At 41.0% G+C, this 22,273-nt stretch overlaps 6 protein-coding genes across 10 annotated transcripts; 2 read left to right on the forward strand and 4 right to left on the reverse strand.

The window, feature by feature from the left end:
• Window positions 1-4,635: 4,635 nt before the first annotated feature.
• On the reverse strand, window positions 4,636-6,745 carry LOC111212946. Its single transcript, XM_022714594.2, has 4 exons — window positions 6,170-6,745; window positions 5,900-6,115; window positions 5,203-5,790; window positions 4,636-5,043 (listed from the first exon to the last, which is right to left on the reverse strand). Exons 1-4 carry the CDS (start codon window positions 6,743-6,745, stop codon window positions 4,636-4,638), a joined length of 1,788 nt encoding a protein of 595 aa, XP_022570315.2.
• Window positions 6,746-8,323: 1,578 nt separating this feature from the next.
• On the forward strand, window positions 8,324-10,547 carry LOC111201431 (oxysterol-binding protein-related protein 4C-like). Of its 2 annotated transcripts, none has more exons than XM_022693297.2 (6): window positions 8,324-8,547; window positions 8,625-8,783; window positions 9,081-9,329; window positions 9,421-9,517; window positions 9,717-10,014; window positions 10,097-10,547. In XM_022693297.2, the coding sequence occupies exons 1-6, from the start codon at window positions 8,545-8,547 to the stop codon at window positions 10,449-10,451; spliced, it is 1,161 nt and encodes a 386-aa protein (XP_022549018.1). In that variant the 5' UTR covers window positions 8,324-8,544; the 3' UTR covers window positions 10,452-10,547. The 2 variants fall into 2 exon arrangements, with proteins under 2 accessions (XP_022549018.1, XP_048598890.1); XM_048742933.1 differs by having other exon boundaries at window positions 8,330-8,547; window positions 8,594-8,783.
• On the reverse strand, window positions 10,016-13,713 carry LOC111212944 (pentatricopeptide repeat-containing protein At5g57250, mitochondrial). Its single transcript, XM_022714582.2, has 2 exons — window positions 10,574-13,713; window positions 10,016-10,479 (listed from the first exon to the last, which is right to left on the reverse strand). Exon 1 carries the CDS (start codon window positions 13,528-13,530, stop codon window positions 10,639-10,641), a length of 2,892 nt encoding a protein of 963 aa, XP_022570303.2. The 5' UTR covers window positions 13,531-13,713; the 3' UTR covers window positions 10,016-10,479; window positions 10,574-10,638.
• A 282-nt stretch (window positions 13,714-13,995) lies between these two features.
• Window positions 13,996-18,043, reverse strand: BNAA10G11330D (glycosyltransferase BC10). Of its 4 annotated transcripts, XR_007317188.1 has the most exons (11): window positions 17,856-18,043; window positions 17,537-17,612; window positions 16,697-17,321; window positions 16,464-16,535; window positions 16,293-16,383; window positions 16,100-16,180; window positions 15,908-15,970; window positions 15,686-15,808; window positions 15,522-15,560; window positions 15,120-15,443; window positions 13,996-14,176 (listed from the first exon to the last, which is right to left on the reverse strand). XR_007317188.1 is itself a non-coding variant. In XM_013811600.3 (10 exons), the coding sequence occupies exons 3-10, from the start codon at window positions 17,257-17,259 to the stop codon at window positions 15,306-15,308; spliced, it is 1,170 nt and encodes a 389-aa protein (XP_013667054.1). In that variant the 5' UTR covers window positions 17,260-17,321; window positions 17,537-17,612; window positions 17,732-18,037; the 3' UTR covers window positions 15,100-15,305. The 4 variants fall into 4 exon arrangements, 1 of the variants encoding a protein (XP_013667054.1); XR_007317186.1 differs by lacking the exon at window positions 17,537-17,612 and having other exon boundaries at window positions 17,856-18,038; XR_007317187.1 differs by lacking the exon at window positions 17,537-17,612 and having other exon boundaries at window positions 17,732-18,037.
• A 1,586-nt stretch (window positions 18,044-19,629) lies between these two features.
• On the forward strand, window positions 19,630-20,376 carry LOC111212947 (B3 domain-containing protein REM20-like). Its single transcript, XM_048742159.1, has 3 exons — window positions 19,630-19,921; window positions 19,988-20,053; window positions 20,162-20,376. The coding sequence occupies exons 1-3, from the start codon at window positions 19,630-19,632 to the stop codon at window positions 20,374-20,376; spliced, it is 573 nt and encodes a 190-aa protein (XP_048598116.1).
• Window positions 20,377-21,447: 1,071 nt separating this feature from the next.
• Window positions 21,448-22,228, reverse strand: LOC106371517 (60S acidic ribosomal protein P3-2). Its single transcript, XM_013811603.3, has 2 exons — window positions 21,969-22,228; window positions 21,448-21,803 (listed from the first exon to the last, which is right to left on the reverse strand). The coding sequence occupies exons 1-2, from the start codon at window positions 22,164-22,166 to the stop codon at window positions 21,636-21,638; spliced, it is 366 nt and encodes a 121-aa protein (XP_013667057.1). The 5' UTR covers window positions 22,167-22,228; the 3' UTR covers window positions 21,448-21,635.
• Window positions 22,229-22,273: the final 45 nt, after the last annotated feature.

Below are 22,273 nucleotides of genomic sequence, written 5' to 3' on the forward strand. Positions count from 1 at the left end.
ATGTAAGTCGTCCAAAAAGTCAAACTTCTGAAATAATCCAGTCAAATGCAAAACTAACCTCTGACGACTGAAATGTAAGTCGTCTAGCTTTTTTGGAGTTTTTTTTTTAACCAAACAATAGTAGACGACTTAACTTTCAGTCGTCCGAAATAACAGATTTCAAAGTCAATTGCAAAAATAACCTTTGCGTTGACCAGACGACATATAGTTTAGTCGTCTAGACAACTTAGATTGAAGTCGTCCGCGTCAGTCTTTAATAAACTTTCGGTTTCTTTGTTCTAAGTTTTCTAATGTGTTATATTTTGACTTTTTCAGATGATGCGTCAGTTACATGCAGTGTATGGAGAATGGTTGTTGAAAGATGGATGTTGGAATTTTGTGGTTGATCATTTCAAAGGAGCGAGAATGTTATTTTTGAATGAAAGTTCGACACATGCTGATCTTGTTGCAATGGCTCAAGAAGATTATAACCTGGACATGAACACAGAGTCTGTGGAGCTAACCTACTCATTACAACAGATGGCTCCAGACCTTCCTCCTATTCATGTTACAAGTGATAGACAAGTTCGGAACTTGCTCGAGATAACTAAAACGCATGAAGTACGTCTTTGTGTATCAAGCTTTAGCAAGATGAGAATGGTTTCAGAGGAAAGGGATGAAGATCATGTGGGGGATGAAGCTGAGGAGGGGGATGAAGCTGATGTGAGCGATGAAGATGAAGAGGGGGATGAAGCTGAGGAGGGGGATGAAGCTGAGGAGGGGCATGAAGCTGAAGAGGGGGATGAAGCTGAGGATCATGATGGGGAGGAGGATGCTGACATCCCTGTTGTTGCTGATGCTGAGGATTATAGTGAGTATGGAAAGGTTAAAGATGAGGATGAGGAAGAAGATGATGAAATCTGTTTTGATGATTACAAAGGGGCATATGGTTGTGAAGGAGAAGGATCATCTGCAGACAGAATCTATGTCAACCAGAGTTTTGCTAGTAAGGATGCACTGCTTTCAGAGTTGCGGTTGACAGCGGTGAGGCGTAGGTTCTCCTTCAGAATATTCAAGTCAACGAAAACTCTGTTTGTGGCAACATGTCGTGTTAGTGGTTGTCAATGGAAGGTCCGAGCAAGTGTGAAACATGGGACTAAAACGTTTTGGGTAACCAAGTATTTGGCAACTCATACATGTTCCATCCCAGACAGAATCGCTCAGCGGAAACGTTGTACTCCGAAGTACATTGGTCGACTTTTCATAGATCGAGTTGGAATCATTGATGGGTTGAATCCGCAGCATATCAAAGATGCAATGAAGAACATGTTTGGCATGACACTTGATTACACCACTTCATACAGAGCATTGTTATATGCGCAAGAAATGGTGAGAGGATCAGCGGAAGACGGGTATGAGCGACTGCCTTCATATTTGGAGCAAATCAAGGCAGCAAATCCGGGTTCTATCACAGCTATAGAACTTGATTCTCTGAATAGATTTAAGTATCTATTTCTTGCTTTTGGAGCTTCAATCAGAGGATTTAAGTATCAGAGAAGGGTCATTGTGGTAGATGGGACTCACCTAAGTGGGAAGTATGGGGGTACTATGTTGGTTGCAGCCGCACAAGACGGTAATTTTCAGATATATCCATTGGCTTTTGGGATCGTAGATGGTGAGAATGATGAATCTTGGGAATGGTTTTTCACAAAATTGGCGAGCTGTGTATCTGATGAGTATCCTCTGGTGATAGTCTCCGACAGGCACGCCTCCATTATAAATGCGTGTGAAAAGGTGTTTCCTTGGGCAACCCGAGGAATATGTTATTATCACCTTCAAGAGAATATTGTCAAAAAGTATAAAGGGAAGCATCTCTTGTACTTGGTGAAAGGTGCTGCTTATGCTCATACACTTTACGATTTTGATCGGTACATGGATGAGATACGGAGTGCAAATCCGGATCTTGCTGAGTATCTGGAGGAAGCCGATGTGACCCTATGGTCTAGGGTTCATTGTCAGGGAGACAGGTACAACTTAAAAACGAGCAATATCGCTGAATCAATTAACTCCGCACTGAAGCGAGCAAGAGGATTTCCTATTCAGTTCCTGCTGGAGTTCATAAGGGAGAAGCTAGGAAGGTGGTACTGGAAAAGGAGAGGAGATGCTTTGAGTCTTACAACTCAACATAGTCGGGGTGTTGAACACTTGCTTGCTGTCCGAGAGGAGAACGCGTATACTCTGAGAGTCCAACAAATTGATGGATGGAAGTTCTTTGTGAAAGGTGGCAATAGGGACTGTAATGTTGATCTGGAACTTCAAAAGTGTGATTGTGGTGTCTATCAAGTCGAGAAAATACCTTGCTCTCATGCTATAGCAGCTGGAACAGCAGCTGGTGTGCATATCTCCACACTTGTGTGGCCGGTCTACTCAAAGGATACTTTGTTTGCAGGATACTCAGAGAATATATATCCTTGTGTTGGACAACTTGTTGAGGCACGCACATGCTTTCCTCCGGAAGTAAAGCGTGGTCCGGGGAGACAGAAGAAATCAAGATGGCAATCTTGGTTGGAGCTATCCAGGATGAGAGGACGCAAACCCCGGAAGCAACACAGGGTTTATAGGTGCTCAGTCTGCAAAGAAACTGGCCATAAGCGTCCACAATGTAAGAACTGACGTGGAAGACCTTTAAGTAAGTCGTCCAGAAGACCTTTAAGTAAGTCGTCCAACGTCTTAACTAGAATTTTCTTCTGGTAAGTCGTCCAGAAGACCTTCTGGTTAGTCGTCCAACGTCTTAATTAGAATTTTCTTCTGGTAAGTCGTCCAGAAGACCTTCTGGTTAGTCGTCCAATGATTTTCTATGTTTTATGAACTTCTCTGTAGTCGTCCAGAAGACCTTTAAGTAAGTCGTCCAATGATTTTCTATGTTTTATGAACTTCTCTGTAGTCGTCCAGAAGACCTTTAAGTAAGTCGTCCAATGATTTTCTATGTTTTATGAACTTCTCTGTAGTCGTCCAGAAGACCTTTAAGTAAGTCGTCCAATGATTTTCTATGTTTTATGAACTTCTCTGTAGACTCTATGTTATGAATTTATATGTTTTATGAACTTTTCTTTGTAGACCTTCTATGTTAAGCATTACATATTCCGAAACTAATTCCAACAGTGCAATTTAAAAAATACAAGTTAAACATTACATATTCCGAAAGGTTACTGCACTACCAAACTAATTTCCTACGGAATTCTAGTTTGGTGTGAGGATAGGTTACAAAAAACATCATCCTATCCTGACCCTGTTAACATCCCCTAATCTACCTAACAACAGTACACAAAAGCATCAAGTTCAAATACAATCGCAATAACACATCCAATATCTAATCATACGTTGCCAGGTTCTCATCATTGTCTTGGTTTTCCCATTCATGGCACTTAGGAAGCTCTCGAAATATATCCAGCGCCATCTTCTCCCTGATGGTCTTCCCGTGTTTTTTGTCAAACGCGGTGGGAAATTCTATCCCAAGAGCATGACATTCGATGTACTTCAGAGTGAAGGGGCCACAATCACCAGATCGGCACTGAGGTACTCCAACGGTTTGTCTCGCATATGTGTATGGCTCCAATGTGTATTGAACCTTTTGTTCGTCAGAGAGCGCGCACTCAACAAGCAGATAAGGGACCATTGTGACAAAAGGCTCCATTACCTCATCGAGTTTTTCAGGGCTAATATGAGAGACAATGCTGTCCCAGACGACGATGTGCCTCTTAGGGATCGATATCCATATAGCAATCCAATGCTGGTTCTTGAAGTTCACAGGTGCATAGATATCATCCACATCCACCCCCCAAATCTTCTTAGATTGGCAAAAAGAAGGTATCAAGCCTGCATGATAATTCCACGCCCCACCAGGGAGTCTTCTTCCTAAACCGTTGGCATCAGGAGCGTCGCTCTTAAAATCAGGGTAGGAGGCCCTCCACTGCCGAGAAAAGACATGATCAAGAAAGCACATTCTGTCGCTCCTGAAATGTTCTGGATGGTTTTGGTACCGTTGCCTCAGTATATTAATAAAAGCATCCATTTGCTGCATATAAAACAATACAAGTCAAAAAAACTTACAGACGACTTACAGACGACCTACAGACGACTTAGAGACGACTTACAGACGACTTACGTAAGATAACTACCAGACGACTCACAGACGACTTAGAGATGACTTAGAGACGACTTAGAGACGACTTAGAGACGACTTACAGACGACTTACGTAAGATAACTACCAGACGACTCACAGACGACTTAGAGACGACTTAGAGACGACTTAGAGACGACTTACAGACGACTTACGTAAGATAACTATCAGACGACTTATAGACGACTCATAGACGACTGACAGACAACTCACAGACGACTCACAGACGACTTATACAAATCAGAAAAGTACCAGATAACTACCAGACGACTTATATAAGAGTAAGAAAATAGCAGAAGACTTACATGGTCGGTTAGCCATTCTAAGGGGGTTCGGAGGACCTGATAGAATCGACTTCGACATCTACGTGGTTTTTTTTTCAGAGGCAGTTTATAAGAACTGCAAACACAAAATGTAAATAATCAAATGGAAGCTTTTTTAATCAAATATAAGTAAGCATATTTTTAACAGCAACTTACGGATCTTTTTGCACCCATGCAGTGAGCTCCTTCGACTTCATCTTGTCAATGGGTGCAAAAGGATCATAGCCTCCGCCAACCTGTTTGTTTGGAATGATCTGTTTGGCCGTGCTGTTTCCCTTAAAAGGAGTTTGCTGTGTGGGAGCAAGCTTCCTTTCTCGCACACTTTTTTTACGGAGATTCACCAAAGCAGTCTCCTTCTTTGTCTGCCTTCTAGCTTCTTCAACGAGTAAATCTGAAGCGGTCGAAACTTGTTTGTCCAATATAAGAAGGCTAGGATCTTCACTCGGTAAGTCGTCTGCAGGACTCACAAGACAGAGCTCTCTCGAGGAACTCGGTTCTGTAGTAAGACTCGGTTCTTTGGCTTCCTTCTGTCCTGCTTTCGCCCCATTCACACTTTTACTCTGCAATTTCGAGTTCACAGTGTGTTTAAAAACTATTAACAAAAGCCCTTACTGCAAAGATCAAATTCACACTAGAAACAAAGCACACATGTTCAGAATCAAGGCATACAGTGGTTCATCAAAGCACACTAGAAACAAAGCACACAAGAAACAAATCACATCAGTCCTGACTCTTCCTAACACATTGCCTAGTGACTCTCTTCTCTGCAATTTTGGGAGAGGTTTTGGTACTAACCCCGGGTTCGTCAACAGGTTTTGGTGGATTTGAAGTGGTTGTAAGTTGACGATCATCAGAGAACCCCCTCTGTTGGTGATTCCCACCTTCTTCTCCACAGCTTCAATCCTATCCGCCAGTAACTTGAGCTCCTTAAGACACGTCCCAAAGCCAAGATTAATGGCATCAGATATGTCCTTCAAGGTCTTTTCAATCTGCTGACCTTCACTACCCGCCGCAGGTGTCTCAGCAGAAACAGAAGACCCTTTACGAGCTTTCTTCCGAGGTCTGCTACTTTCTTCCTTCACAACACTCTCTGACTTCACGGGACTCACTTCATTCTTCACTGGAATCACTTCCATCTTCACAACCTTGCGAGTACCGGTGACTGGCCAGCATTCCATGGTCCACTCCCATCCAGGATCATTAAACATGACTTTAATTATGTTATCCGCGGCAGGGTCATCTACGTCTCCGTCCCATTTTGGAAACATTTCATCAAAATCCTTCTGAACGAAGTTCTTCACGATAGTCTGCAATAAATAAAAGATATAAACTTAGTTAAGTCGTCTGAGAAGTATTTTGTTCACAGACGACTTAAAGTTAAGTCGTCTGAGAAGTCTTAGGAGTGAAGTTAAGTACTTGTTTATTGATAGCAGCCTTAAAAAATTTGCGTTGTCTTTTGCCACCCTTGTAAGCCAGCAACAGTGAAGACAGTCTGTTTGGTACGGGAGACCCATAATTAGCACCCAATTCTGGCAGAGCATAGTACGCCCACACTTGGAGCACTTGTATGAACCCATCAACAGTGTAACCAGTTTGCGTCAAGTCTTTTGCCTTCAGAGAATCCATCAGCACCTTAAACGCCACTCTCCCCCATGGATAATTCTCAAATTTTTCTAAATCCATCACTAGCCTTGCAAGACTAGCTGATGTAGCGGATGAGAACTTTTTCCCTTCGATGTACCCTGCGTAGATGGCAAGGTATCCCAGCCGCATGCGATCATCCCGAGACCACTCGTCGCAGTTGTAAAATGCTTCTGTTATCTGATCAATACTTGGCCCAGTATCGATATCAACACGCATCTTCTCCCAGAAAGCAGCCATCTCCGTCGTAACCTCACACCTTGGATTTTCCAGGTCCTTGATGTAATCGCAGTTCAGCCCAGTGAGGTGTTCAAACTCTATCAGTGAAAACCTCACAGGTTGTGAAACGACAAGACTCCAGAGCTCAAACTTCTTCTTGATGTCTAGCTGGAAAGAGAGCATAAAATGTACCAGCCTTGAAGTCCAACCAAAGTCAAGCTCCTTGAATTTGATGAACACTCCTAACTTCGACGCCTTCAGATCCTCATATTCGTCAGCTGTGAGACAATCACATAGAGCTTTAAACAACTTCGTGTCATCAGAATGATACGAAATGCTCCTGATTGCATCAGGCTCTTCTCCTAATGTAAACATCCTCGGCGGGAATTCTGGTAAATCCATTTAAAGGCCTGCAAATAATCACAAACAACCATCTCAAACAACCATCTCAAACACATAGGTTGCGCACTATGCTAAATGCTATAGAAGACTTCCAGACGACTTCCAGGAAGTGAGAAGACTACTCAGACGACTTCCTGGAAGTCGTCTGAGTAGTCTTCTCACTTCCTGGAAGTCGTCTGGGTAATCTTTCAGCAAAAGACTACAACAATCTCAAAATCTTTTAAACAAAAGACGAATGACTTACAGTTGGAGAATATATTGTCCGAGAAGATATGGTCAGAGAAGATGTGGCCCCAAGCCGTTACAGATCTGCAAATCGAAGGGAAAAGAAGAATCAATACTAAAATATTTAGGGTTTTTCCGGCGGCTAAACGCCTTAATACATGAGAAATAACATACCGGCGGCGGAGTTTGGCAAACGAGATTTCAGATCTGAAAAAAAGAAGCGGACGGTCAGTTTAAACTACGAAAATACTCTACGGCATGAAGGAGAAACGAGATTCGTCGTAATCGGAGAGATTACCGGCGAAGATAACGGCGGAACACGACCACGGTAGGGTTTTCGTCTTATCGCCTTCGAAATCGCCGTTGGAGAGAAACGGCGCTAGGGTTTCGTAAAATTGTGAAATAGTAAAAAAAATAGCTTTTATATGTCCGGTAAATGATCCGGTTAGGTTAAAACGTACATTGGTAAAATTAAAGGTTCGGTACGATGTGGACGACTGAAATATACGTCGTCCGTGTAAATTATTCAACAGACGACTGAAATATAAGTCGTCCACACCCTAAACATAACCCCTAAACTTATTTATCTAATTAAACACTTCATAAAATCAAATCAAACTTGAAAAGTGTTTACTATACACAGAAATAAACACATATTGGTGAAAACTAATTTTTGAAAAAAACATTTTAGTTTTCCAAGATCTAACCCTAACAATACATACAATACTACAACATATGTTTGCCAAACTCCTAAACCAAAGAATATAATGATACACTACTTCCACTCATCTATCTTCAAAACAAATCAATTTTATCATATCTTAATTTATATCACTTAAAACTGTTTATAATTACTTGATTTTTATTTTTCACGCATCAAAATATTTTTTACAAGATTTATAAATTATTTTTAAAATAAGCTGGTACCAGACGACTGAAACTTCAGTCGTCTAGACGACTTCCAACAATTCAGACGACTCAGACGATTTACTGGGGCTATATTCGTAAAAATGGCTTCTGTTTTTTTGTTTGGTCACAAGGGGCTGAACTGTAATTTCACTAGGCTTTTAGGTTAGTTTTGCATTTGATTCAAGTTTGAGTATATGTTTGGGATTAAAATCAAGTTGTGGGTTAGTTTTGGCAAAAACCCCTTTAATTTTTTGATGAATTTTCAAAAAACCTTAATTATTTTAGTTTCATTTTTGGTAAGTAATAAGGTTATGCAATTATTAATTTGTAATGCTGCTATCTAAAATAAAATTGAAATGACAAATAATGGTTCACAAAAATATCATCATTTATAATAAAAACAACTAAATGCGTGTATATTAAGCAGAGCCCATATACGTTTTCCTTGTCTTTTTATCTTCCATTTTAATAGTTTGCCTTGTAAGGTGTTTCTCTTCGGAAATGTTGATCTATTAATAGCATCCACTACCGAATTTTGATATATACCTTTTTGTTTCTGTTAGATCATTCTGGCTTTCTGATTCTCTCTCTGATATTTTGTTCATAGAATCTTTAAAATCAACAAACGTCAAAACAATTGCTTATAATCAGTCTTACTTTATCATATGGTATGTGTTTTACTTCATTCATATGATTATTCACTATATATAATAGTTATGTTTCATTGGTTTGTTTTGTGTGCAAGGCGGAAGAAGAAGAAGGAATGAGAAAGCAGGTTGTGTTGGCTAAGCCTTTCTCGTTAGACGATGAGAAAGACTCTGAACATACAACTTCCAATCTCATCCAACGTATCCTAAGTCTCTTTAAAAACGTACGGCCAGGATCCGATCTCACTAACTTTCAGGTATGTAACTCCCTTTTCTCTGATCTATATACGTTTGCCACTTTTGGGTCTAATAATCTCTATCTTTCACAGATTTCAGTTACCAACAAAAGAAAATCTATTTTGTGGTAGATAATATAGTTTGCTATAAAAGGAAATATATATTCTGTGGCAAATAATGAGAAAAAATATTTTACCATTATTATCTTAATATAATACATATATACTGATATATACAATGGTCTCTGGCTTGGTGAACAGATTTTTACTTCCTTTTATTATAAAATTAACTTAATAGTTTTTGTTTACTGTGAAAAGCTTCCACCTCAACTGAACCTACCGAGATCGCAACTACAGTGCTACGGCGAGATGGTCTACAGTCTGAACGGTCAAGATTTACTGGGAGAGTGTGGTCGCCGTGAACAACCAATCGAACGGTTCAAATCAATCGTAACGTGGAACATCTCAACTCTCCGGCCATTGATCTTTGGCCTGGCCCCGTATAATCCTATCGTGGGCGAAACTCATCACGTCTCCAACGGTCACGTTAACGTCCTCGTAGAGCAAGCAAGTGCCTTTTTCATATACTCTTTAAATTAATAACAAGTGTATTCAATGCAAAAGTATAATCATTAGCCTTTTTTTCTGTTTCTTGCAGATATCGCATCATCCACCAGTATCTGCTCTTCATGCAACCCACGAGAAAGAAAACATAGACGTAACGTTCTGTCAATACTTCACACCAAAATTTCGTGGTACAAAATCAATATTTATATCCCCTTCTTTAACCTCTAATAATTTTTTATTTGTTTTGACACATTATTAAGTATTTATTTAAATTATTCCCTAATAATTGGTATAAAATTCAAATTTATTAATAACGTCAGGGATTTTATCTAATAGAAATTTAGATAAATAAAGTAATCATAGTGGTTTATTTAAAAAAAAAAATAGGTGCGTACGTGGACGTCGAGGTCAAGGGTAAAAGAGTGGTGAAACTTCTAAACCAAAAAGAGACTTACGAAATGAACCAACCAAGACTTGTCATGACTTTTCTGCCGGTGACAGGAGCACACTGGGCAGGAAAGATCGTGATAAAGTGCCTTGAGACTGGACTCGAAGCCGAGTTGCAACTACTCTCTGATTCATTCTTGAGTAGATTCACAGGAAATAACAAGAGATCCATTAAAGGCAAGATCTTTGAATCTTCCTCTGGGAGACGACTCTATGAACTCTTTGGACAATGGGACAGGTAACAAACAAACAGAACCCATCTTTCAAATCTTATTACAAGTTACAAAACATAACTTAGTGTGTACATAAAATGTTTTCAGAACCGTTACTGCAAAAAATCTGAAGACTGGAGAGGTCGAGGTTATATACAACGCGAGTGAAAACATTGCAGAGCTCAAAACGCCCATCGTCAAGAACCTGCAGGAGGTGAGCGCGAGCGAGTCGGCGATGGTGTGGAGCGAGGTCAGCGAAGGAATCATGAAGCAAGAGTGGGAGAAAGCAAGAGAAGGCAAGAGAGATGTGGAGGAGAAACAGAGAGAGTCTCGGAGGCAAAGAGAGGCTTCTGGACAATCATGGATTCCAAAGCATTTCTCTGTGGTTCGAGCTGGTAAAGACTGGGACTGTGTTCCATTACAGCCTAGAGTTCCCCAAGCTCCTATTGTTGTACCTCTCTGATTCATATATATAATTCTCTCTAGAGGTCCTACAATAAGTAAAGAACTCATGATAAGTACAAACACAGAGTTGCAAGAGATTCTCAAGCCGCAAAAACACAAGCAAATAGATTTTTAACTTACCAGTTTATCTCAGATGAGTTAGCTTTGGCTTTTGGTGGTTTTAGCAGTCACGAAAACACACTGACCTATTTAGGCATACATGAGAGCACAGACATAACAAACTCATTAGCTTGCTTCAGCTCCCCAGTGGAGCAGAGTGAGCTAACGGTTGAGTGAAGGCTGTGAAAATCATTAACAAAGCCTTCTTTCTCCACCTCTTTTTCACCAACACCATTCAATAACTTCAACCTTTGATAAGAGCCCGAGTTTTTTTTACCAGACAGATAGAACGTGGAGCTTATCTCATCTAGGATCTTAACAGCCTGAGAGACCCTTCCTTGCTCACACAGCTCCACGAGGAAGCCTCTGACTGATTCGGATTCAACTAGTTCTGCATCAACTCTGTTAATCAGCCCAATAACAGGTTCTGAAACAAGCATTTCTCTCAGGACGCTTCTCGCTTCTTCCATTCTCCCTTTCGTGCATAAGCCTTTGATCAGATACAGAAACCCCAAGAAATCGGCTGAGATGTTTTTACCCTTGAACTCAGCAAACACTCTGAGAGCTTCTTCCATGTCACCTCTTTTACTGTAACCTTTGATCAAAGAACTGACAGTGAACGCATCTGGCGTTACCCTTCCCATCATTTTACGAGTTAAAACGTTCACGGCGTCCTCTGTTCTCCCTAGCTTGCAATACCCGTCAATCATGGAATTGTAAATGAGAATGTTTGGTACAAGTCCCTTACACACCATCGTGTCTAAAAATTTCTCAGCGTCAAGAAACAACCCCTCTTTGCATAAACTGTCAATCAAGATTCCGTAACTGACATGAGACGGGACTAAACCGATTTTCTCTAGAGAATCAAATAGACGAAGAGCTTCTACAAGACAACCTTGCTGGCAAAGTCCGTTAATGAGTGAGTTGTATGTGATGATGTTAAGAGTGATGCCTCTCTGTTTAGCAACAGTGCACAAATATAATGCCTTTGTCATAAACCCTTCCTTGCAGAGACCATTGACGATGATTGTGTAATCGATAACATCCATGGAAAGCAGAGTATTTTCAACAAGTGAATAAGCATCCAATGCTCTGTGATTGTCCACCAGAGCTTTTAGAAATGTGGAAAGACATGTAACGGATAAACCCTTTCTTCTCATAACCATATAAACTTCAATCGCAGCGTCGAAAGAACCGCTCTTGCATAAAAGCAATATAGCATCATTGAAAATCATGCTCGAATTCAACTGCTCGAGTCTAGAAACCAAACAGAGTATTCCTTTCTCGCCTCCGCTAGCATGAACTGAATGTAACAAGGTATGAGATGTATTGATGTCTAGATACAGACCTTTATCAAACATCTCCATAAGAACTTCCGTGGCTGTTTCAAACATCTCTTTCTTGCAGAGTGCGCAGATGATGCGATTATAACACACAGCTGAGGAGGAAACCGAGCTTTTCCTCAACTCATCAAACACCTCAAGTGCCTCTTCGATCTGCCCCGCTCTGCAGCAGCCTTCAATCATCGTCGTATACGTGACTGCATCAGGAGTCAGCTCCATCTCTGGCATTGCCCCGTAAAGCACGTGAGCTTCTCCATACGCACCGATCAATAGAAATGCTTTCAGGAGAATGTTGCACATAACCAAGTCCATAGGGATTCCAGCTTCTACAAATCTACGCCTAACCTCTAACACAGCATCAACATTCTCTTCCTTGATATAACTATCTAACAAAGTACTATACGTTACAACATCTCCCAAAACCCCTTTCGAAATCTCGTCTGCTTCGGATACTCTCCCCGCCCTGCACAGTCCATTAATCACGGCGTTATAAGCAAGAACGCTCGGTTTAACCCCTCTCTCCTCCATATCTCCCAACAAAGCGAAAGCTCGGTTCAAATCTCCTTTCCTACAAACTCCATCGATCAAAGTCACATACACAAACTCATCCACATCCATTCCCATGCTCAAAACTCTATCAAACAACCTAAACGCCTCTTCAAGTCTACCCCTTTTGCATAGTCCTCTCATAATAGCAGTGAAAGTGATCAAACTCGGTTCTATCCCTTCTTTCATCATCTTCCCTAACAACCCAAACGCCTTCTCGAACCTTCCTTCCTTGGAAAACCAATCTATCAGTATAGAATAGCTAACCACATCTCGGTTTATTCCCTTCTCCACCATCTCCCTATCTTGGATTAACGCATCCATCAATGCACCTCCTTTAAGGTACCCATGAATCCAGTTACTATAGAAAACACAATCAAACTCAAACCCTTCTCCTTCTTCCTCCTCCAGTCTCCTAACTAAACCCCTAACTTCATCAACTCTACCTAACTGACAAAGAGCGGTGACGATCGTAGTATACGTCACAACGCTCGGCGACAAAGCTTCTGACTTGACAGCAGTCTCGAAGAACCCTAACGCGAGCTCCGGTTTACCGATCCTACAAAACCGGGAAACCACAGCGCTGGAGACGAAGTTCACATCCTCGCTCGTCGTCGTCATCATCATCTCCAAAACCTCGAGGGCTTTCTCCATCTCTCCTCTCGCGACGAAGCGGTGGATCAGCGAGGAGAGCGCCGAGGGGGAAGGAAACGCGCCGTGGCGGTTACGGTTACGCAAGCAATCGCTGAGGATCGAGAGGGCCTTGTGGGGATCGGTGAATCCGCGGATCAGGGAGTCTAGCGTGCGGGTTGTGGGGAAAAGGGAGGATTTTGAGATCTGGGCGGTGATGAAGTTCGCGGCGTCTTCGTATCGGTTGAGGTTGAGGAGTGATGATGAGACGAGGGAGTGGATGGTGGGGTTGATTGGGAGTTTGTTGGAGTCTAGCTGAGAGTAGAGGTGGAGGATGGTGGTGGGCTTGTGGCGACGGTGGAGGTATCGGAGGAAGGTTTCGATGGAGGTTAGGGTGGGGGAGAAGCCGCTTTTGAGGAGGGATTGGAGAGAGAAAGAAGGACGATGATGGAGCTTCATCGGGGGAATGAGCAAAAAGGAATGAACATGCGGCAAAGAAAGTGGCGGCCGCAACTAACCGGTCTCATTCTCACTAAACCGGTTCTTTTAGATTACTTGGTTTAGCCGTTAACCATCGAGAAACTCCAAAATGAACCAGAATAGATGGGCAGTGAGGCTCTCGAGTCCCGGAGCTTCATCCATGGGTCGGTCCTGAACCAAACTCCAAACGTAATGAAACATTGAATTAGAAAATTACATATAAATAGTTCCCAACAAAAATATTTTAAGCTCTCAAATTTGTAAAAAAAAAGTTTGTCAGAAATCTTTAATAAGTGATAGGAGTCATCACAGCCATATTTTAACATGTTCACGTTTGTAAGTGAATAAGTGAGCAAAGCTTTTGTTTGTATATGTACAAACCATACTAATCACCAAGTTATTTTCTAATTAACAATGGCGATTATCAATATATATATGCACAGCTTTTTAATCAAAAACAAGAGCAAAAATATCATATTTATAGTAAAAGTTCTCAACTCCTTGTGCTGCCTAAACTACAAACAGCTCAAATTACAACATCATCATAAACCGGTCCACTCTTAACCAAACCATGAGTAAAAAAAAAACAATAACCAAAAATTTCTGCTTCTAAGTTCTTTCTTATATTAAGCATTTTTTTAGTTTGTAAAACTTTTAGTAAGAGAGAGAAAAGGTAGAAAGAGAAAGTAGATCTAAAATTTCGGGTCCGGCGATCGGCCGGCGCGTGAGCGTGCGTGCCGTCGCCGGAGCCCTCTCGAGATACTCGTAAGGTTTGGGTTTGTGTTTCTCCCGCCTCACCTTCATCTTCCGCTTTGTCCGAGCTCTGAATCAGTTCCTCAGCGGCGGATCTGCTTTGGAGTAACGACGCGGTCGACGTTCAGGTATGGCGGGGTGAAGCTCTTTGTCTTTGTTTTGTTGATGGTTTTCCGGGAGGGGAGGCTCTTACAGCTCCGTCACCGCGGGTTTTATATCCGGGAGGTGGGTGCTCTTTCAGATCCACCGTCGTCGGTCTAGTCTCCGGGGGGTGAAGGCTTTCACAGTCTTGCGTCGCCGGCTTTAGGTTTTGCTTCGTTTAGTTGGTTCGGCTCTGGTCCTGGTGATGTTTTTTGAGAGTGTGTGGGTTGGCTCTTGGTTCGAAGTGGTCTGCGGTGGGATCTGTCGGTTGAGCTCTCGATTGGATCGATGAGGCTTTCCGAAGGTTTGACAAAGCGGGGAAGAGATGAAGTGGTCTCGTGGGTGGCCCTTTGGTGTTTCTGAGTTCGAGGTCGGGGGTGGTGAAACTCCGGCGATGCTTCGACACGGTGGCGGTCAAGTCGAGACGGAAGTGGCGCGTGGCGTGCTGATGGGTCCTTATCCTTCCACGCGTCCGGTTTCCTTGATACGCAGTCCGACTGAAATCGAGCGAGTTGGGTTTGGGCCTCAGACGGGTTAAGGTTGTAATAGTGGCCCATTAGAAGCGGGTTTGGGTTTGGGTTTGTTGTATGGTTGGGCCTAGGGCCCTTGTTGGGTTTTAACTCTTTTAAATAAAAAATAAATTGGCGGGAAAAAAAAAAAAAGTTCTTTCTTATACTACTGCTACAGCTTAAAAAGTAGAGTAGCCTTGTCCCATTAAATAGACATCAAGTACCAGAAGCATTTTTCTTCAGAAAATTTACAGTAATATGCGATTCAATCCAATGCAGTCTCAAGATAATCTGGAAGTGTTTCGTTCCAGTTGCAAGAATTTGTGTCTGGTGGTTCTCTATCTCTCTCTCTCAGACCACTGTGCTGGTGTAGTTTGGGAAGAGTCTGACCAGTTTGTTAACAGAATCTGAGTGGAACTTCCTCGCGAATAGGTAACATGGACGTCTAATTCCATTCCATGTACAAGGCCAATGCAGCTCATCTCCACGCTAAGCAAAATAATAAAGAAGAGAAAACATATCACACATTTTGAGTGTTTTCAAATACGGTAAAATCAAGCAACGTACCTTGCCAACGCTTGTCACGTGCACGCTCATGTCGTCGGACTGCAAGAAACCAATGAGGGAAAGTATATATCAGAAAGCGAAGAGACAAAAGAGAGGAACTGAATCTTTAGAATATATCAAATGTTTAATAGATGTGTTGAAAAGAGTGTTGTTGGAGACATTACCGTGATATTTTTCAGGAACTTGAGTGAGATATCGCGAGCTCTGTATGTCTTTGGATGCCATCTACGCTCAGACCAATCAACATACGTGACTGACCAGTTCGAGATTCCTCCAGGATCAAGCATCTTGAAAGAAGAAAAAAAAGTAAGAACGTCAACAAGGGACTAGAATCAAAGTTGTATAAGAAAGAGAGAGAGAGAGTTGCAATAGTTTGATACACTCACATGGAAGAATGTAGGCAGGTAATGTTCATCCGCAATGCAGTTCTTATTTGCTTCTACCCCAGGCTGCAAATTTTGTCAGAAATACAAATCAGGAATAGAGTAAGTTAAGACAAAACTGAAACTTCTCTCGAGTTTAAATCTAAGCTTGGTGACATGTAATGAAAAGGTTGATTAAAAGAAAGCCGAACTCACTCTGCAATATTGGCGGAATTTTGAGTAGTAGAGATTATCAGCCATCACTATCAAAGCGTGTTGACGCTTCATTGTGAACCACTGCACCCAAAGGACAGAAACCAGATTTACAAAACATCATTCTCCATACATATTATAAACATTTCATAACCAAACAAAACAAAACATTCCACAACTCAGGGATTAAGTTTACCTGAGCACCCTTTCTGAAATCTTGCCTGGGGATTTCAGGTAACATGTGATCCATGTGTCTACCAGTCCCATGCGGACCAGGATCCTCAAAACTTGATAGAGAGAGAAGCAAGCATTGGTGAATATCAATGGCAGAAAGATATTAACAGTTTTCGAGAGTCAGTTATTTTACCTGTCAATGAAGCTGACATTTCCGTGGATCAAATATCGATAGGTGTAGTCAAACGTATGCAACGGTATGCAGCTGCAAAGTTAAATCAGAGAGCTGTAAAGATAATATTAGGGATAAGTATCACCCCTTCGGGAATTCAAAGGGACCTTAAGTAATATATAAAGGGTTTAGGGCCACTCCACTAATCACCAATTGATTTTAAGTCGGAAGCCAATACGTTCATGATGACTCACCTCTCAGAAAGAAGAACAAAGTGTTGGTTATCAGGATCTTCAAGAGCGTTTGCCAGAAGCCGCCTCTCAGCATCAACCATAGAGATCCTTCCCCACGTGACATGGTCGCTGTGAATCTCACGGTCCGTAAAGTGACGGCTGATGTGAACTGGTCTTAACCTCGAGGGATGTATGTAAATCGAGAACCTCCCTTCTTGACCCTGGAGAAACTTATCCCAGAGCTTCTCGAATGGCAAAGTACCAGGAGACAAGAACATGAAAGCTATCTTCGATCTAGAGGTCAGAGCCGGAGGCATTCTGAGTATGTCTCTGATCACAACACGAGCAGCGACTTCTTCGTCTGTGTGTTTCCTGACGTGAACGTCAAGCCATCCGGAGAGCGCGGCTTGGCAGCCTCTGCTGGACAAACCCTCACAAGCGGGGCTCTTAACGCTGTGCTGTGGGTACATGTAAGTGCAGATTAAGAGCACGCTTGTGATGCAGATCAATAGAATGATCAGTAAGGGCTTCTTTAGAGAAGACCGAGTTCGTAGAGGTAAGTGTAGGTTCTGTGTCTCCCCCATTTGAAAGCTCGAAAGGTAAAGTTTGAATCTTTTTTGAACTTTCTTTTACATTGAGCTAAAACCTGAAGATGGAAATAGAGTAATTTAGAAACAAATTGTATTGAAAGCATGAAACTTTATGACTTTTAACACAACTCTCTTCAGAAACAAGCAACTAGAAACATTGAAAAAAAAGAACCACACGTTTGGTTTATAAGGATTTTCAGACAAGAAAACCCTGCTTTCTAGGGGAGCAAACAGCACGTTGTTATTGTGAATTACAAAAGAGGAAACTCACACAGCACGTACGACACAATTAAGGGAAGTCTCCTGATTTGTTTTGCTCCAAAAGCAAATGCCAAATCTAAAGCTACCTACCAATACCATACACACACTAATTTGAATTAATTTGCAAATTCGATTTAAACAGAAAGAGTGAAGCCAGAAGCATTCATTTATCAGCGAAGGGAATGAAGAGTTATTATTACAGTACCTGTAAAAAGATTCGAGCAGGATCCGATAATAGGGGGAATGAGAGATGGGTAGAGACAAAGAAAAAAAAAAGAAGAATCTTTGTCGGAACCCAGATCTCAAAAATGGAAGCTTGATGATCTTACCTTAAAGATATCGAAAATTTAAGGAGGACAAGCCAAGAACTTTCAAAGAAACTAAATCAGGCCAAGTGTTTATGTGGATGGATGAGATGATAGTAGGAAAAAAAAAAACTCTTTAATTATCTTCTGCATTAAACACACTAGTACACTAGACTTTTCTGCTCCCCCAATAATGGCGGAATCAGAAGAAACTAGAGATTAGAAAAAAGAAACTCGACTCAAAAAGTTTCTCTAGGCTTAATAATGTAGGCCCAATAAGCTTAGGCCCGTAATGCAAATACCAAGTTCAATTTTTTTTTTTTTGTGTGACCATAAAACCTATAAGGCTTGTTGTCTTATTCCCCGCTTAAATCAGTTAATTTGGTAAATGTTAATCTTAATTCTCAAAATACAACTTTTGACAAACACTAGTTGTCTCAGTTCTTAAAGAATTTTATCACTAATGATGAAACAAAGTTTTTAAAAGAGAGAGAGAGAAAAACAGAGTAATGGCGACCAGAGGAGCTAATAACAACTATTTATATGATGAAAGCTCTGGTGAGATAGAAATTACTGGATTGGTGAAAGCATACTCATAATAAGCTAAGACAAAATATGGTGTAACCGCCATTGTTAGCAAAAGGTTTTGACTCTTCTTCTCACCATTTTGTCTTTTTGAGTTGTTCCTCAAAATCTTAGTATGATTTGTATCAATACTCAATGCTCAAGTCATATTTTTAAAATTAAAGTTGTTTTAACATCATACACTGGTTTTTAACATTATACACTGGTTTGATGGAAAACATTTCGTTCTTCACTGTTTTTGACTTTTGAAAAAATGTTTCAAAAATCTTAGCAATATTTGACAAAAAGAATAAAAAATTAAGAAAATTATTTCTAAAGACACTTTTTGTCTTTATATTTACTCCGTTAAACACATCTTGCTGGTCACACACTTTTTGAGTGTCCAAAAGCCAATATGCCTTTCAACAAACAAATACTCTCGTTACTTCATTTTGTCGAACAAAATACAACTTGCTGTGCATTTTCTAACAACTTGCTCATATCACTACATATTCCACATTACCCCGTATACATTTGAATTCTCTAACAACTTTCTGCTTGACCTCGCAACTCCACAGAAATGGACCACAACTTATGTAAAATGCCTTAAGCATTTTCTATTTAATCCGTCTACTTACCAACTTCCCAACATCTAATAGTTGGTTACTAATGATTCATATTCCAGCACATGGAGATCCTGATGACCATGTTAACCTAGAGGCACCAGAAATTACTTGTAGACTACAATGTTATTTTTGCCTCACATCTTGCGTCTGGTCTATAGGAGAAATTCAAGGAGTTCGATACGGCCACTGACTTGTTCCATTGGAACGACGAGCTCACAACTATGTGCCTCCAGCGAAGCAAAAAGTGGTGCACGATATCTACACTGTCTACGCCCCAATGATTTAGAACTAAAACCATTGGGTTGGCCTTGTTACTGAGCTTGACAATCGTATTGTTGAGATCTTAGACCCACTGCCAACCTTGTACAAAGACATCTCAGTGCAGCGATTCATGAAACATGTCCTCAAGTCACTCCCTTATCTCTTGAAGCAGATTTCAAATCCCAACCCAGTCCCTGACCTACAGCCTTTTTGCTGCCAACGTGTATCTGATCTATATGTCAACGAAAGCTCTGGTGACTGTGGGCCTCTAAGCATCAAGTTCATGGAGATGCACGCACATGGTGACCCTGCTCCACACATGTCTGACTTTACAAACAGTATTGTAGATGACTTCCGCAAGCAATACTCCATGGATATCTGCCTGTGTACTATGCGCCTCCTTTTGTCTACGACGGTTCCCACACTTTGGTTGTAAGGAGATAGGAGCAGTAGTGGTGGAGACGGTGGACCTCTCTGATACTAATTCTGACAAAGAAGAAGAAGATTCTTCAGTGGTTGCTGATTCAAATGAGGAAGAAGAAGAGGATGATGATTCTTCATCCAATGCTGGAGATGATCATGAAGTCAGCCAGAGTCTCTACCCTGTTGACAGTGAAGGCACAATTTCTAATGCTGAAGGTTGGATAGTTCTTTGTTACTAACCAACTAACACAAACTTGTTTCTGAACCTTGTTTTTGTATCAGTTGTTGGAGGTGGAGTCAAATCCATGCTTTACTACCACCCTCAAGAAGAACATGAAATACGAGCTGGTAAGAAACAAGGACTTTTAGATTCGTTTGATGTCTTGTTACTTCTCTTAATATGGTTGGCTTATACATGTATTTGTTGTGTTATGCATCTGATTCCTGCAAATGTAGTGAAAGAACATGGGCTTACATTTTGTGAAAGTATCAAGTACAAAGATGAGGTCGTGCATGGGGTTAGAGAGAGGTCTTATGGTAGGATTAAATTTAATGGATGGGGCACGATTCGTAGAAGTAACATGCTTAAAGAGAATGATATTGTACACTGTGAGATGCTTCATATCAGGAAGAAAGTTCACTCTATCAAGATCAGAATCACTCATGGTTGAATCACTCATCACCATTACTGCACTTACCATCATCACCATCAGCATAACTATCATTGTTATCGTGAGTTCTATGGCTTTTTGTTTTGTTTTAGGAGTGTTGTAGTTTTCTTATCAGGGTTTATCTTAATAACACTTTCTTTATCCACAAGAAACCTTCTGAACTTATTGATGTTCATACTAACTAAACGGAAAAAGAAACAACATTGCTCATTGTCTTAGTTCGCTCAGCGAAAGACATTTTTGTCCGAAAACAGCTTAAGAAAGAGGAAATGTTGCTGGAGAAACAGCTTAAGAAAGAGGAAAAGTGTCCAACATGTGTCTTAAGTTGTAAAAATAGTCAAGAATGTATCATATAAAGTAAAGCACTCTAAAAAATTCTTAGCAATATAATTAAAAGCCATTGGATTGACGGTCGGACCAGAATAAATAAAGAACATATTAAACCCAGTTTCCTTATTTGCACATATAAAAGATAGCTTAATAGATGATAGGTAACTAACTGTCACTGTGATAGTTGCTCGCACCTAATGTCCAACAAAGAGTTTTCTCTTTGTGGATCATCTTTTGGACTTAGGAGATGCTTCAAATGCGGTGGTATCTTCTGTGTCAACTGCAACGTTCCACGGCACAGTAAGCTATCGTGCAACAACAACAAGAAACTGTGTCCTAATAATTTTGAAGATGCAGTCGACTATGTAATGTTTACACATGGCATCAATGTCATGTGTGCCAACACATGGAACACATGGTTGAGTGTTCTTTCGGATGCAGCCGCATAACTTGCAGGCCCTCTCTATAGAACCAGTACCATCGACTCTGTAATGTTTCAGGGTGTGTAAACGTATGTAGTTTTTGACTAAACTTTGTATCCATTTGTAGTTGTGGAACCAACAATTTGGTAGAGGGTCCTGTTTCGCTCTTTTTGGTTCCTCTTGGTTATTTTTCTTGATGTACTAACTGTGTAGCCTCTTGATATATATGAAACGAGCAAGTAGAAAATTAATTTTCCGACCATCTTCAATAGGGCCGTGTATGGATCATTAAACATCTCTCTAGCATTACTCTTAAGAATTAGACTAAATAAGTTTCATAATAACAAGAAACCAAACATATAATTCTGACATTGCATAATAATCATAGAGCTCAATCTCAAAACCGTTTCGAAAAGAAAAACAGAAAAACCAAAACAAAGAATCTGAGATCAACAACCACAGAAACTAACACCACCTTGGAAAGAGTTTTATGTTTTGTCTCTGGTCTTAACCAAATAGATCAAAACCAAAGTCACCTTCCTCCTCTTCAGATTCTTCCTTCTTCTTCTCTTCCTCCTTTGCGGCAGCGGCGGACTCACCTCCACCACTGGCTCCTCCAGCTGCTGCACCACCTCCGGCAGCAAATCCTCCTCCAGAGCCACCGCCGATGATCACCTGCTCGATTTCATTTTCAACGATCCAATAAGCATTTCAACAATGTAGCTCGTAACTGAAGATTCTATTACAGCGATCGCAAGTCTTGGATTCGAGACAATCAAATAAGAAGCAGGGCACAAATCTAGATTCATCTTCTTATGAGAGAGTAAGCAATATAGAAACCTGGAAGACGGCGGAGGTAGGGGAGACGAGGGAGAAGGAAGACTGAACTCCACCGGAGGAATCGGCGGAGAGAGCAGTCTGAACAAGCTTGCGCTGGAGATCGTAGGTGGAAGAATCGGAAGCTTCGAGGTCTCCCTCGTGCTGCTTAGCGGTCCATTCTCCGCCTTTGCTTTTGCAAACGAATGTGAATACTCCCATCTTCTTCTCCTTTCTTCTTTAACGGCTGCGAGATTTTTTAGCTGACGGGAGAAAGTGCTTATTGCGTTTTATATATGAACACGTCGCTGAGTGAGTGAAACCTAATG

Source organism: Brassica napus, chromosome A10 (assembly GCF_020379485.1).
Source record: "Brassica napus cultivar Da-Ae chromosome A10, Da-Ae, whole genome shotgun sequence".
Classification (NCBI taxonomy): Eukaryota; Viridiplantae; Streptophyta; class Magnoliopsida; order Brassicales; family Brassicaceae; genus Brassica; species Brassica napus.